Genomic DNA, 13,781 nt, shown 5'->3' with positions numbered 1-13,781 from the left:
ATGGTCCTTGGACATAACTGAACATTTTTATATGACCATGTACCTAAACAACAATATATGTAAAATAGCTTTAGATGGCAGACCTTTGGCTACAGCTTAATTTCAATCTCAACCAAAAATATTTAGTGTCTTAATGAGTCGTAAGATATTAACTAATTAAGATTCAATTATTTTTTAATAATATGGGAACTAACTGAGATATATTAAAGCTGACATTTTTTAAAACAGGAAAAAAAATACATAAACTCATCTAATTTCATTTCAATATCTTTAATATAAAGATTTTCATTTCAAGACCAGCGTCTACCCCTTAACAGCAATAGGAAAGCATGTGCTCACAGTTACAACAAACTCTATTTTTGGTTTCTAACCGCAATTTTCCAAGGCTCCTCCTCAAAGAATAATTTTTGAAATTTTGTAAGCTCACTTGCTCCAAGTGTAAAATCAAACTTGAATTTCAACACAATAAATAAAAAGTTATCACGGATACTGAATACAGGGCAACGCAAAGAAATCTGAAAATGACTAATAGCTTCAGCCCGGCAATAAAAAGCAATGTAGAGCACCGGTAAAAGCAGCAAGTGGACAGGTGGAACGCACTGAAAGCAAATGCATCATGACAAGAGAAGGACATAAAAAAAGACCACAAATGTCAAGCATGACAGGTCTATAAATACATCTTCTCACGTAATCTTGTAAATCAAGATCTGACCAATCACTTTTCTGTCTCCTGCCTCACTTAGAGAGATCTTTGCAAAAAAAAAAAAAAGAAATACTTCCTGCGACTGCCTACAGTAGGGAGAAAGAAATACAATCAGCTCTTCTGCTCAGAGTGCCTATGTAACCTTGCGTGCCCTACTGCATACTATGGTCCCAAAGCAACAAATTGTATGTCACACCTTCACAGCAGATGCAAACGAGGTTAATGCAATGATTAACATAGCTGCACTTCCCACATCATATGCTTGCCTTCATAGTGATAAAACGTGCTGTCATGAGCAGCACAGTATACCTTCACATTGACATTGGTAGAAGTGCTCAAAAACATACATGGTATAGCGAAAGTTTGTTAATTTGAACCCTGTTAATTCGGGAGTACAGATAACTACTAGTGCCAACATGGTCCCAACTAACACCGTGTAAGACTACGGTGTTGGACGCTCGTTAATTCGGACAATGCTCAGCTCACATCGGTTAACTCGAAAGTGCCCCCGACCGGAGGTCATATCAAACGATCGTGCTAATACCTCGCTTTACATAAAATATCACTTGAGGCACCTGCGCATCTCTTACACCGGGCAACACCAGGCGTGACGATGCTCGGAGGATCCCGATGCCGAAAAATTGTACGCCAGCATATTTCTGGTTTCCCTTTTCGGAGTTTCACTACAGGCCACAGGGATGGCAGCCCAGAAGCACATCAGCCAGTCAGCTGCGTACAGTTTAGTCGAGGTTTGGATGCTAATTCGCATTTCACCGGCTTTTCATTTTCTCACCAAAAGGTGCTTCGCCATTTTTGTGCTGACGTGTTTCTTTCAGCTGTAAATTGTAAACTGTGGGGCTTAACACCCCGAAGTGACACATTAGCTATGAGGGACACAATAGTGAAGGGCTCTGAATTTATTTAGACCAGCTGGGGTTCTTCACGATGCGCTGACATCGCACAACACGAGCATCCTTTGCACTTCACCTGCATTGAAACGCAGCCACCGGAGCTGGAATTGGACCCGGATCTTCCTGCTCAGTAGCCGAGCACCCTGACCACTAAGCCACAGCAAAGGGCTTTTCCCCAGGATCTGTCCACTTGATTCTTTCGTTATTTTATGGGGGCGAAAATGCGCTAACTGCACGTTTGTCGCGTGCTCTTCGCAGTTTGTGCGGTGGCACCTCTTCACATGTGACAACACTATTTGTGAGGAGGCTCCACTGCTACCAAGTTGCACCGTGAAGGAGGCCGCAGGGGCCTTCATCGTTCTGATGTAGTTCTATGCTAACAATCCTGAGTGTGTGGATGCAGTAATGCGTCTGACATTCTGACATTATTTAGAAAATCATCGTTACCGCTCAGGTTTCATCTCAAAAGCAGATGACCGTCTTCCTGGTTTTCTCCAAATAAGTTAATTATGATGCGAACGGTTTCTGGCAACTTTTTTTTGGGTGGGTGGGGTCATTAGTTAATTTGGACCATCGGATAATGTGGACATTTTTCCCAGTCCTCTGAAGTCCGAATTAACGAGGTTTCATATTGCATTCCGTCAGTGATCCTCATTATTTTTTTCACCCCAAATAAAGTGAATACCTACAAAAGCGACGCTCCTCATATCAGTCGGCAGCTTCCATCAACATGCAGTGGTAGCAGCTCTTGTTGCTTGTTAGAATTGCATGCATTTAGGTGCAGCTTTGAAAAAAATTTCACTAAAAAACTTCTTCTTGTACAAACATGTAGTTAAACCTGTATGTAACGAACCTCCATAGAGGAAATTCCTGGATATTACAAAGTTTCTCAATTCCCCAACACTGCCCCATTGAAGCACGTGTATTCGAGACCTCCATGTAACAAAGGTGTTGTGGCAGTTGACCTTGATATAACAAACTGGCTACACCATCTATCTGTTAGCTAGTGCAGAGTTACTCAAAATTGGGCAAAACCATGCGGAAGTTTCATGACAATAAACTACGAATGGTTACGAGAGGAACTCCGAATGCAACGAGCGACGGCAGTTAACACAACGCGTCGTGCTCCGGCGCTGCCGGCGATGCATCTCCGGCACTTCCTCTTTTGGAACATCATACCATAGCATTACACCAGTTCATGCTCAAAAGCAGCGAAAAATAATAAGGCATAGCAAAAGAAGAAACGACATCAGCAGCGCGCGGCCACCGTCGCCACGTGGTTGTTCGCGATTCCTGCGCCAACAGCTCTCGCACGTCGGGAGCGGGGTGGCGGAGAGCACCGGTGACGCAATTTGAGGAGTCCGTCTCCTGGGGCAACAGCAAGGGGAAGACAGAGAAAGGAAACATGCGGGAAGAAGCATGTGCCTCTCCATGGTTGCTCTACGCCAGCGGCGCGGCCACACGCGCTCTCCTCTAGCTTGGTTGCGGTGCCCCCACCTACCCCTCCCTTCCAACCCTACTCGTAGCAGTGTTGCGCGAGCCACGGCGGGGGTGGTACCGGCTGCACGCGCGGTCGCGAAACGCTTCTCCACATTTACGACTTCGAGTAATGCTGTTTTCTACAAACATTTTCGAGGTGATTGCAGCTTCATGTATTTTCTATTTTGGTTTCCGTTCTGCAGTGTCATTTCGACTTTTCTCACGAAAACTGCATATAACGAAAACCTGGATATAACGAAAAATTTTAGACTTTTTTCAATTTCGTTATAACCAGGTTTAACTGTAGACGGTTTGTGCAGCACTGCACTAGGGTGCAATTGGTGAAGTATTCCTAATGATGCTAACATATTTGCTGTGCTTCTCAGGAAAGAACTCAAGCACCAGTGATGAGCATCAAGGTGCAGACAAAATTCACTCAAGGTTCTAAAAAAAATCAAATCCCGACATCACCTGAGAAACAGAATGGTGTTTACTAAAGTAAACAGCACTAAATAGCTGCTTTGATATAAAATACCGGTGTATTCAATGATTATTTACAGTCGACATAAGAGTGCCTTCAACAATCAACATGTGCTTCGGTAAAGAGTTTTCTGAAATATCCCTTTCTGGTCACTTAATGACACCATCCTCTTCTCCTTTAGACACCTCTAACTTCTTCATATCGTCTTCCAGCTTTTCCTCAACGTCGTTCAGCAGAACATCTTGGACGAGAGGGTAGATTTCGTTGCATGCGTTGATCAGGGCTTTTAGGTCCTGCAAAATTATGCAAGACAACACAAATTATGCAAACTTACAAAGAAAACAAGCCAATATAATAACGGCATATAAAAACAGGATATACGTAGATGTAGATGAGGAAATGGTAGCTGCAGAGCATTATACCCATGCTACCACAATTGGCGACACCATGCTTGTACTATGGCACACATCAGAAGACAGGCGCAAGACGGCTTAACAGACTATCACGAGAAATGGTCATTCTCCTGGAGAAGTCTTTGACTGGCTGACAATGATGAAAATAGTACATCAAAACAACAGTGCCAACATGTTAGTTCATCAAAACAACAATGCCAACATGTTAGTTCATCTGGTAGGGACTGCCCCAGTACAGCAGTGGTCACAAATGTAGGCTCCAAACCATGATGAACTTTTCATAAACTGCAAAGATATGAGGAAGTTTGTAACAACAAGCCTACAATCAGAAGGAATGTTTAATGAAGTTATTCTCCGTTATCAGGATCATAACAACATCGTCACACGGGGAAGTGCATGCATCGAAGAAAACTGAAGACCTTCTAGCCAGAGTGCCTAAAAGAACGCCGAGGACAACTCCATCACGTATTTATTCTTAGTGAAATCTCAGCGGGGCCTTTCTTGAGACTTAACGTTTGTTCAGCAGCAAACAACATTTCTGTTCAGAAATTTTCATTCTCACCTTTCTTGTATGATAAAATTGCACTAGCGATGGTGGTGCAAAAGGTAGCCTCCGTTTTCTGTTTTGTTCAAAATGAAAACCTCACTTTCCGTCACTGCAGTGTACTTGTGAAAGCAACCAGCAGTGCTGATACTACCTGTCCTTCACTTTTTACTCTTTGATAGCTTACAAAAGCTATGTCTGTGAAGGTATCCTCTTTATAATTAAAAAGTGGTGCTCGATTAATCTAGGTCAACTTCAATTCGTGCTCAGTGTCCCATAAACAGCTAACAAGAACAACTAACAATTGAAGCACCTGAGTTGAATTAAAATAAGCAGACTGAGCACCTTCATACGTTTCATTCTGTGCTGTTTGTGACCTTTCAATACATCACACAAAGCTAAATGTACAGTTACAAAGTACATACACGAGCACTGGAGACGATGGTACACATAGCAAGAAACGTATACAAAAAGGACCTTGACAAAAGGTACAAAATGAAAATAAAAATAAGCACTAAAACTTCTAGACACCTTACCCTTGACTAGGTAGAGAAGTGAGAGACACTGCACTATCACTTGACTTTACACAAAGAAACATATCCATATACCTGGCCTCACACATGAACTCTTATTATAACTCTAGGGCGTGCTTGCATTAGTAACACAACGACCCATGTCCACGACCCTTGTCAAGGAGGACCTTTGCAAACATCCGAATTGATACGCTATTGGCTCAGCAGCCAGTTCGATGGTACAACATGGGTGCTCTAGCAACATAAAATTAACAGCTTTACTCATAGTGCTCTGTTGTTCGAGAACTTTTGCACGGTCAGGACACACAGTTTAGATCCAATGCCACTCACAACTATGAGCTAAGAATTGACTTTCAGTGCACTGCAACTGCAATTAGCTAATTTGTGAAAGTAACCTCCTTTATTTAAAAGAAAAATAAATTTCAGCCGCAAAACACTACAACTAGCTAGATAAATGTTGCGAGATTTTCACAAAAAAAAAAGGGAAATAAAGACCCAGTTCCAACCTGTGTAGAAGTAAAATCATAATAATACCAAGTTTATGATATTACAGCACTTTTGGACAGTTGAAAGCCTGTTTCTTTCTTCTCATTTCATTCCAGTTGGTAATTACATGTGGGGAGGGCTGAGGAAAAAAGTGCTTACTGCAGTCTGCCATGCAAGAGTCCAATAATAATTAGAACATCTTTAAGTTACTATATTAATGTTGTGGGCACTTAACCTTTCAAATGCACAGCCTTTATCAATATGTAGAGCCCAATGGGTTTGCTCCTGGGCCATGATGTGTAGCTTGTTATGCAACGTCAGCGTTCCAAATATCCTGAAGATAAGCGTAACTGTCATCCTTACCCTTCTAGAAGCTACTACCGTAATTACACTATTTTAATATGTCCCCCATTCTAATGGGCACCAGGTTTTCATGCTCACAAAAACCGCAAACAAAAAAATTGTGCAGAAGTTTGAGGCAACATTTATTTCTGCTTCCATGTTATTCCTCGTTGTTCTCGAACAGTTCCTTATCACTACTTATGCGCCATGGCATGTTGCTCTCTGTGCCATCTAATGCATTCATGATGCCGTATTTCCTGAACGCTCGCACAACTATGGTAGATGGGATGCCGCCCCACACCTCAAGCGACCATGCTGCCACTTCATCCAGCAACTGTACGTACAGTTCAGCATGTTGCTTGGCATGTGTCTTCGTGAGCCATTAACCAACCAATTTCTGTACAGTACCCAAACACAGTATTTCATGGGCATGTTCAGGCACACACCTAATGGCTTCAGCATGAATCTCATTAAGCCAGGTATCAACACCCGTCCGTACCACATGCCGTTAGCTTGTCTTTAATGCACTGATCAAGATGGCACCTAACACATCAAGCACAAGCATGGCACAAAGTCCTAGGACAGCAACAGGTCTCTTCCACCTCACGACGTCGATACAGTTGATCCTTAAAGGGACACTGAGGAGAAATTGAAGTTGGCTTGTATCCATAGAATACCAACTCCTGATCGCAAAAACGCCACTCTTCCTGAAAACAAAGCTCTTGTAATGTAGAAAATAGCAAGAACCAAAATACAGGTATCGCCGCCACAGGCCAATCTCGCAAGTACAAGCGTGATGACTTCCTAGGACAAAAGGCGCCATCATGGAGGAATTTTCCTTACTTCATGGAAGTCACGAATCTCTGAGGCTTGCAAAGGAAGGTTGCGCACCGCACCGCTACCTGCCAGAAATCACGGAGTCTCCATTTACGTCACGTTTCACGTCACTCCGTTCTGTGTCGTCATAAGAGTTCTCCGTGTCGTCATAAGAGTTCTCGAGTTTTAATCGGAGCGGCGGGAAAAAATTTTTCAACTTCGAATCCAAATTTCTTTGAAATAAATGCATCTTTCGCTCCCGGACAAACGTCAACAAAGCCATGAAATGCCGAACTATCAGATATTGCTAACAAAAAAATTTTGATAGGGTTCTCCTCAGTGTCCCTTTAAGCCCTTGTCCATCAAACTTTTCTCAATGGCTTCTACAATGATACCACACGGAAACCTCACTGCTTTTGGAATCATCTTCTATTTGAATATAAAAAATGAAGATAACTTATGGCCAAGCCTGTGCAGCACACGATCATGTGCACTTGTATGGCCCGCTCTGCTCAAACTGTGGTGTTGACAAGCATGTCAGTATAAATCAGTTTGACCTGCATTGGTGATCTGCCAGAGTTGGTAGGGTAGTTGTACCTGCGCTGCAATTATATTATTTAGTGCACGAATGCAACAAGCTTTCCGCCACAGGCATCTGAAAGCACAGAGAAGCCAAGCATTACGACAGGGGAAACCTGCCCTTTTTGGAAGCTGGTGGGTTCTCGACGATACTGGGGATGAAAACCCCACCTTCAGCGAGAGAAGTTGAAAGTTATCATAGCCACATCATAGTTACAGGTGATTTACATCAGTGAATTCCTTTCTATTTGAACACGTTCACTATGGCAGCGATTATTCAACCCTTAATCTCTGTGTGTCGTGCCATCCTTGAATTTCCTTGGGTGTACCGTGGCTTACTGGTGAGCCACTAGAGAAATCAGCTTCTCTGAGCCGCCAACAGATGGAAATACGTAGCAACCCTGTATGTGTGCTTTCACGGGCTCTTTTAAACGTACTGAGCTCTCCCATGGCTTCGTCGTGTGACTTCGCATTCGTGGCCGCACAGCTTGCATACACGAGGCGAGTGACCGCTGACCCATGGCGCAATGAATGTGTTAAGCGAGAAGAATCCATGCACATAGCAGAAAATCTTCAATAATTCAAAATCTCGAATAATTCGTAAATTTCTGTGGTGCTGTAATTTCTAACGTAAATTTTATCGGATAATTCGAGCAAACAGCTTGCAGCGGCTCGGTCAATTTCAAGACCTCGAGTGCTGCACGGGAATGGCAGAGTTTGACTGAGAATGCAGTGCTGCTTATTAATAGCATGCAAGCCCACATAAAGCGGCATGACGCCTAACTGGACTATATCCTTCATGCATTGGTCCACAAAGCGGTGGCACTCCCAACTTTGTTGCGGCTCGGTGACGTCACGCTGGCCAAGGTGACCGTCTGCAGTTCACCAGCACCCGACCACCAACTTGTTCAGTGGAATTCATGGCACTGCAACAGTGCTGCCTCCCAGTTTCTATTTCGCGCACGTGACGTGCTGCACTGAATTCATCAATCAAAATACACACTGCCAGCACCAGACTCACCAGATTTACTATGTGCATTCTTTTCTCGTCGCTCCTTTTCAACTGAAAGGCGCCCCTATCGCACATGCCCCTTCTGCACATGCCCCTTAGGGCTTTGTCGCACCACTATCCTGACATTTCTGACCTCGGCCGCCATTTTTGCGTGCAGCAAGAATGTCAGGGTATAAAAGGACTGGCGAAAGGTGAAAAGCATTGCCAATGACTCGAGTTATATCAAATGAGATGCACGATTATGTTCTGTGGAAGTCTAAAACTGCTGTAACCAAAATTCTGGTGACATGGTAACCACGACAGGCCCTAACAAGCGGCAACTATTGGAGTTATTATCAAACATCAACCACAACTGTGTTCAGCGCATTGGTTGCGGCTACATGCGGATGAGCAACTTCTCGCACTCTCTCTTTTTAGTTCGATTCATTTTCAGATACAGTCGAGCCTCACCTTAAGGAAACAGTTTATAATGAAATAATAAATGTAACGAAGAAACATCAATTCCCTTTGGAAGCTCCCTTAGAAGCCCATGTATTTGACATGTTTTTTTTACAAAGTAAAATTTTCCTACAAATGGACATAGTGAACCGCTAATGAATCTTACTGGTCATTTCATGTTATGTATGTAATCTGTAACAGTGCTCAACACTTCCATACCGATTCAGTGTGGCAAAATGCAATTTGCCCATTCTCCAACACCCTCACTGCATATGGCCCACTGCGAGCCCATTCTGTTTCCCTGGATCCATGAGCAGTTTAGATTCCATTTTCGCAGCATGGTCGCATGATTAAAGTCGTTTGGCAGTGTGCTTAGCATGGTTGACGGCACTGAAGTTCTGCTGGTTTGGCAGAGACAAGCGGCACATGATGAAAATATAAAACAATTTCCGTTGCCCAGAAGGTGGCCATCATCTGTCTGGCACATGCATTCTCCACACGACATTGCTGTCTTGCGGAGAGGTGTAGTAGTCTGCATGCTCGCGAGCTCTATGGCAAAGCCAACCAAAACATGCACTCGTGTTGAAGTTGTGTCTGTGTGCTCTCTTTTTCAGTGGCCAGCATAAAAGCTCCAAAACCCTTCACTACATTACTTCTCCACGAGCTGTTTCCTAGCCTGTGAAGCCTATTCGTACTGCGGAAGACATGAATGTGACTGCAAAGACAGTCATATTCGGTTGATGTACATACATTCGGTCATGTCGTAGGAATTCGGTGCATGCGTTGAAGACTCCCACAACACATACTGGTGGCACACAAAACACCGGCTTTGCTGTCATCGTCATAAAATGCAGCAGGTAAGCCCTCTACCATGCGACAGTTATAACCAAGGTCACATACTGCTTTAACAAAGCAACAGGTATAAAGAAGAAATCGCAGGGCCCTTTCGACTTCGTTATAATCAGCTTCAACCATAATTTAAAAAGCCACTTATACTCATATATTCTGCATGGTCCCATGGACTTCAAAAGTAATGAAGCTCTACTGTACTGATGATTCTTAACAAGTCAACTGTGTTTTGCCGTCATACCCACAGGAAGGCCCACGAACTCCATCAGTAGGTAGAACCAAGGACGCAATCACCAGCATTTACATTTTCTTCTACCCCCTTACAATTTCTAGTTCCACGGCGCAGTTAATTGCTTCAAAAATGGAGACAGCCATCTAGTATCCCTTCCAGATATGCAGGCAACTGCCTGACATGAATGCAGCAATTCACCAATCTGCTCAAGAAAGCTGTCACGAAGTACAGGTAACGACAGGCACGTATGTTTTTTGTGCAACTGTTGAGTGCTCGAGTTATTACAGGTGTTCACTTATGCTTCACTTTTTAAAGCATCACCGAACCACAACTGACACTCGAATTTCTTGCTATGTGGTAGACCTACATTGATGACGATGATGACTTATTTTAATGGTGCAAGGGCAGTTGGGTTAAGGAATGCCATGGTTACTGTGTATTGGTCAGTACAAGGCGAAGTCAAAGAGCCAATCTTCAGAAACATTTGACCCCAGAAAAGCGATGGGGAAGTTTTTACGAAGCAGAAAACTGGTGGGTTATCTGGCGCAATTCCCACATACAAGGTGGATACTCAGACCACTAGGCCACCACTGCAGTCGTGCCCATACTAACCATCACTGATCATCAAATACCAGTAAAGACACCTGGAAAATGTACCAGCACTATACAAAATTGAGCCAGCTGTCACTTCCTCTATACTTGTTTTGAAACACTCAGACATTCAACAGCAGCTTTTTAGAAGTTTCAAGGAGCAATTTCATTTAAACTAAGTAAATTTGGCAGTGATACTTGACAAACTCTCTTCTCATGTAGCCATCAAAGCCAAACTGCCGAAGGTTTCAAATGCCCAATCAAATGTCATGTTAATGAATCTTAAAGACAAACATTTGATGTTCATGAATGCACACGAGTTCAATGGCTTGTGTAAATTTAAAGCTCTTTCTTAACTGTGTCCTTCAAACACTAAGAAATGGACCCCAAACTGTCCAGCTTATCTGAGAATCTACTTTAACAGAATTTTCCGCAAAAGCAGTCAGCTGTAACTGCAAACGGGTAAATGATAACCATGGAGTAGACCTTTCACTTGCAGTAGGCTTGGCCTCACTGCTGCTAATGACGATTAAATTTCCAACGGTGCACAATGTTGCTTACCGACACTACAGTAGCTGCATCCAAGTCTCCATCCTGTACCAGTGCGGCAACCTGCTGGAGTGCCGGCATGAAGCCCAGGGTCATACGACCAAAGCCACGCTCAATGTTCTCCACACCCTGCATGGAAAACAAATCTGGTGAACAATTTAAGGTATAATTAGGGCCCTTAATTTTCTGCAGCGAGAGATGTCAAATTCTGCGAATTAAGAGCAAAGAATCTGCAACGCATTCTGCAAGACCCGTAAATAATAAAGTCCAGTTTTGAAACATGACTCGCATACTCCAACTGTATGCTCATTAAAATCGAAGGCAGCTGTTGCAATTCAGTGTAAGGTAGTGCTTTGCATTCTCCCTCAAAAAATGGTGCATCTTTGACACAATGCCCCCAGAGCAACTGAATGATCTTTATGAGGATGCCCCAGTGCACATTCCCACATTGACTGTGGTGACTGTGCCTACAAGTAGGTCGCAGCTCTCTAAATATCTGGCACCAGCTTGCCAATAACTTTCATTCCTGGTCAGCCTGATACTGCAGCAAAGAGTCCCCAGAATGGACGATGGGTGCCATGGAAACTAAGAAAAGTTTTTTGCCAGTACCATTAATAATGCTTTCAATAGCTGTCAGTATAGTGACTCTTCCCAGAGAAATGTGCGAATGCATTTGTCACCAAAGCTGCTGTGCTTGATGTGCAGTTCCTTGAGTGAATGCAGAGGCAAGCAGGTCAAGGCATCAGTAGAAATGCAGTTACCAGATTCCAGCTTTCAGGAGGATCAGATGACTAAATTGATCACATTTCTATTGTTCTGTCATTCCTACTGATGCCCACAACATTAGAGAAAGGAAAATGCGGCCGCTAACACGATTCTGTGAAAAAAAACAAAATCCAAAAATTTTCTGTTCTGACGTGGAAAACTAGGTGCTCTAGGTATAATCATGTTAGAAGCATGACTAGAAATCTCACGATCCTAGTAACACAGCAACACTATTGTGCAGATTCAAACAGCAAATGTAGGCTAATAAGATGACCACCGCAGAATCATTAACATTGATTAATTTATCCATTAGTAACCTCAATGCCCGATGGCATCGCAAAGGGGAGTGGAAATACAAAGTTAGCAACAGCCTTGCAAAAACACAACGTGTCTTAAGTATCGCCAACACATGCAAAGAGGTGACTCAGCAGCGAGAGGTGCAGGGAATGAAAGAATGCAACTAGGTTTAAGTGGACTCAGAAATCCCACCAGCTGCATATCTATAGTAGGTACAAATGCACAGGCTGCAACCTTACAGCGCACAGTTTGATCTGACAAGCTTAATGGAAGCTGCAAATTATGATTTTGTACTAACAAGTGTTTCTTATACTGGTAGTTTTTGTGAGGTTTCACAAGTTCAACAGAACAAATGACACACATGAGCAATTAACACTGGCAGGAATACACGCAGTGTGCCTACCAACAAAATGGTAAGTTTTGGAATGACAACAAGGAAATATTTTCTGTAAACACTTTACACACCAATTTTGAAATCTTGGTTTGAACTCTAGAATTCCAATAAGAGACACAGCCAGTATTCAGCTAGAATTGGGTCCAAAATATTGTTTCGTGAATGATGAAATAGCCATAACTGAAATGTATCAGTTACCGGTACTTGCAGCACATTTCTTGTGACAGCTGCAACTCAAGATACACCTACAATGCTTTTTGTATAATCCGTACCACCATAGTCCTTCAATGCTTTTTATGGTCATAAAACTTCTCCGTAACGCTAAGGGAGAGCTTCATATGTTGACCGCACCTTCCACGAGGTGGCGCTAAGAGCTCTTTGGGCGTAGTGTTCCTGTATATGCTCCCGCAGGGAGCATATAAAGGAACATTATTTGGGGGCAACGTCACAAGCAAGTGAGCGTCTGAATGACCGCGAGACTGCAGGCATAATGGGACGCCGGCGGTGTGGCAGCAACTATTTTCTCTTCTGGTTTTGTCTTCGTTTGCAAACAAGTACAGTGCACGTGACGCACAAGCCTGCGATGCCGAATACTTGCTGCGTGATGGGTTGCCGATTCAGCTACGGAGGTACACAGGAAAATGCCTCGCTGTTCTGTCTGCCTAGCGATGCCGAGCTGCGTAAAATGTGGAAGTAGGCGATACTCCGAGAGGAAAGCGGCGGATTTAGCCTTGACTCTAAGCATGGCCATGTCTGCGAGAGGCATTGGGCCCCACGAATTTAATTCGGCCTGACGAGTTTGTGGTCAATGGAGAAGCAGTGTCGCTGCAGCGCGAGAAGCTGAAACTCAGGTCCGGAGCCGTCCCAAGGATATTCGATAGCCTACCAGCGTACTTGAGCAAGAATCTGTGACGGTGTTGCATCTTAGACAGCCGTACTCTCCAATGTGCTTAATGCTTTTAGTGCGAAAGCGCTACTTCAGGGGGCCAAACCCAAAAAGAATCTTGTGGTGTCCTCAACATTGAGGGTGCAGAAATAAAATAAATATTGGCGCGACTGGGTTTCGAACCCATGGCGGCGCGAACTGATCAGCTTCGCTGGCCACTGCACAAGAGCACTATGATATCCCCGCAGCCGATCACGGCTCGTGTTAAACTACAACACACTCTTACACTGCGCATTGCTCGTCGACGTCGTCGCCTTCAACTTCCACCTGCGGAGCAAACAGATCAGATCAGCTTAACCTCAATCGGAGCTTAACACGAGTCTAGTATTGTCACCAGACGTGCCGACGGCCCAGCAAAAGAGAACCATGAGCCAACCAAGCTAAACGCATGCTTTCGCACGGCTACTTTGTTTAACTATGT

The 13,781-nt window shown here is 43.7% G+C and overlaps 1 protein-coding gene across 1 annotated transcript in view; it reads right to left on the bottom strand.

Moving 5' to 3' along the window:
* Positions 1-3,560: 3,560 nt before the first annotated feature.
* The window catches only part of LOC144128347 (exosome complex component MTR3-like), a 176,951-nt gene continuing 166,730 nt past the window's right edge, over positions 3,561-13,781 (bottom strand). Inside the window, exons 9-10 of the mRNA XM_077661682.1 lie at positions 10,971-11,087; positions 3,561-3,867 (exon numbers count right to left, since the gene is read on the bottom strand). Of these exons, the coding sequence (XP_077517808.1) occupies positions 3,724-3,867; positions 10,971-11,087 (261 nt within the window). The 3' untranslated portion in view covers positions 3,561-3,723. The remainder of the gene's footprint in view (positions 3,868-10,970; positions 11,088-13,781) is intronic.

The sequence above is a fragment of the Amblyomma americanum genome, chromosome 4 (assembly GCF_052857255.1).
Source record: "Amblyomma americanum isolate KBUSLIRL-KWMA chromosome 4, ASM5285725v1, whole genome shotgun sequence".
Taxonomy (NCBI): Eukaryota; Metazoa; Arthropoda; class Arachnida; order Ixodida; family Ixodidae; genus Amblyomma; species Amblyomma americanum.
The sequence above is the reverse complement of the archived record's forward strand: the minus strand, read 5'-3'. Positions and strand labels throughout refer to the sequence as shown.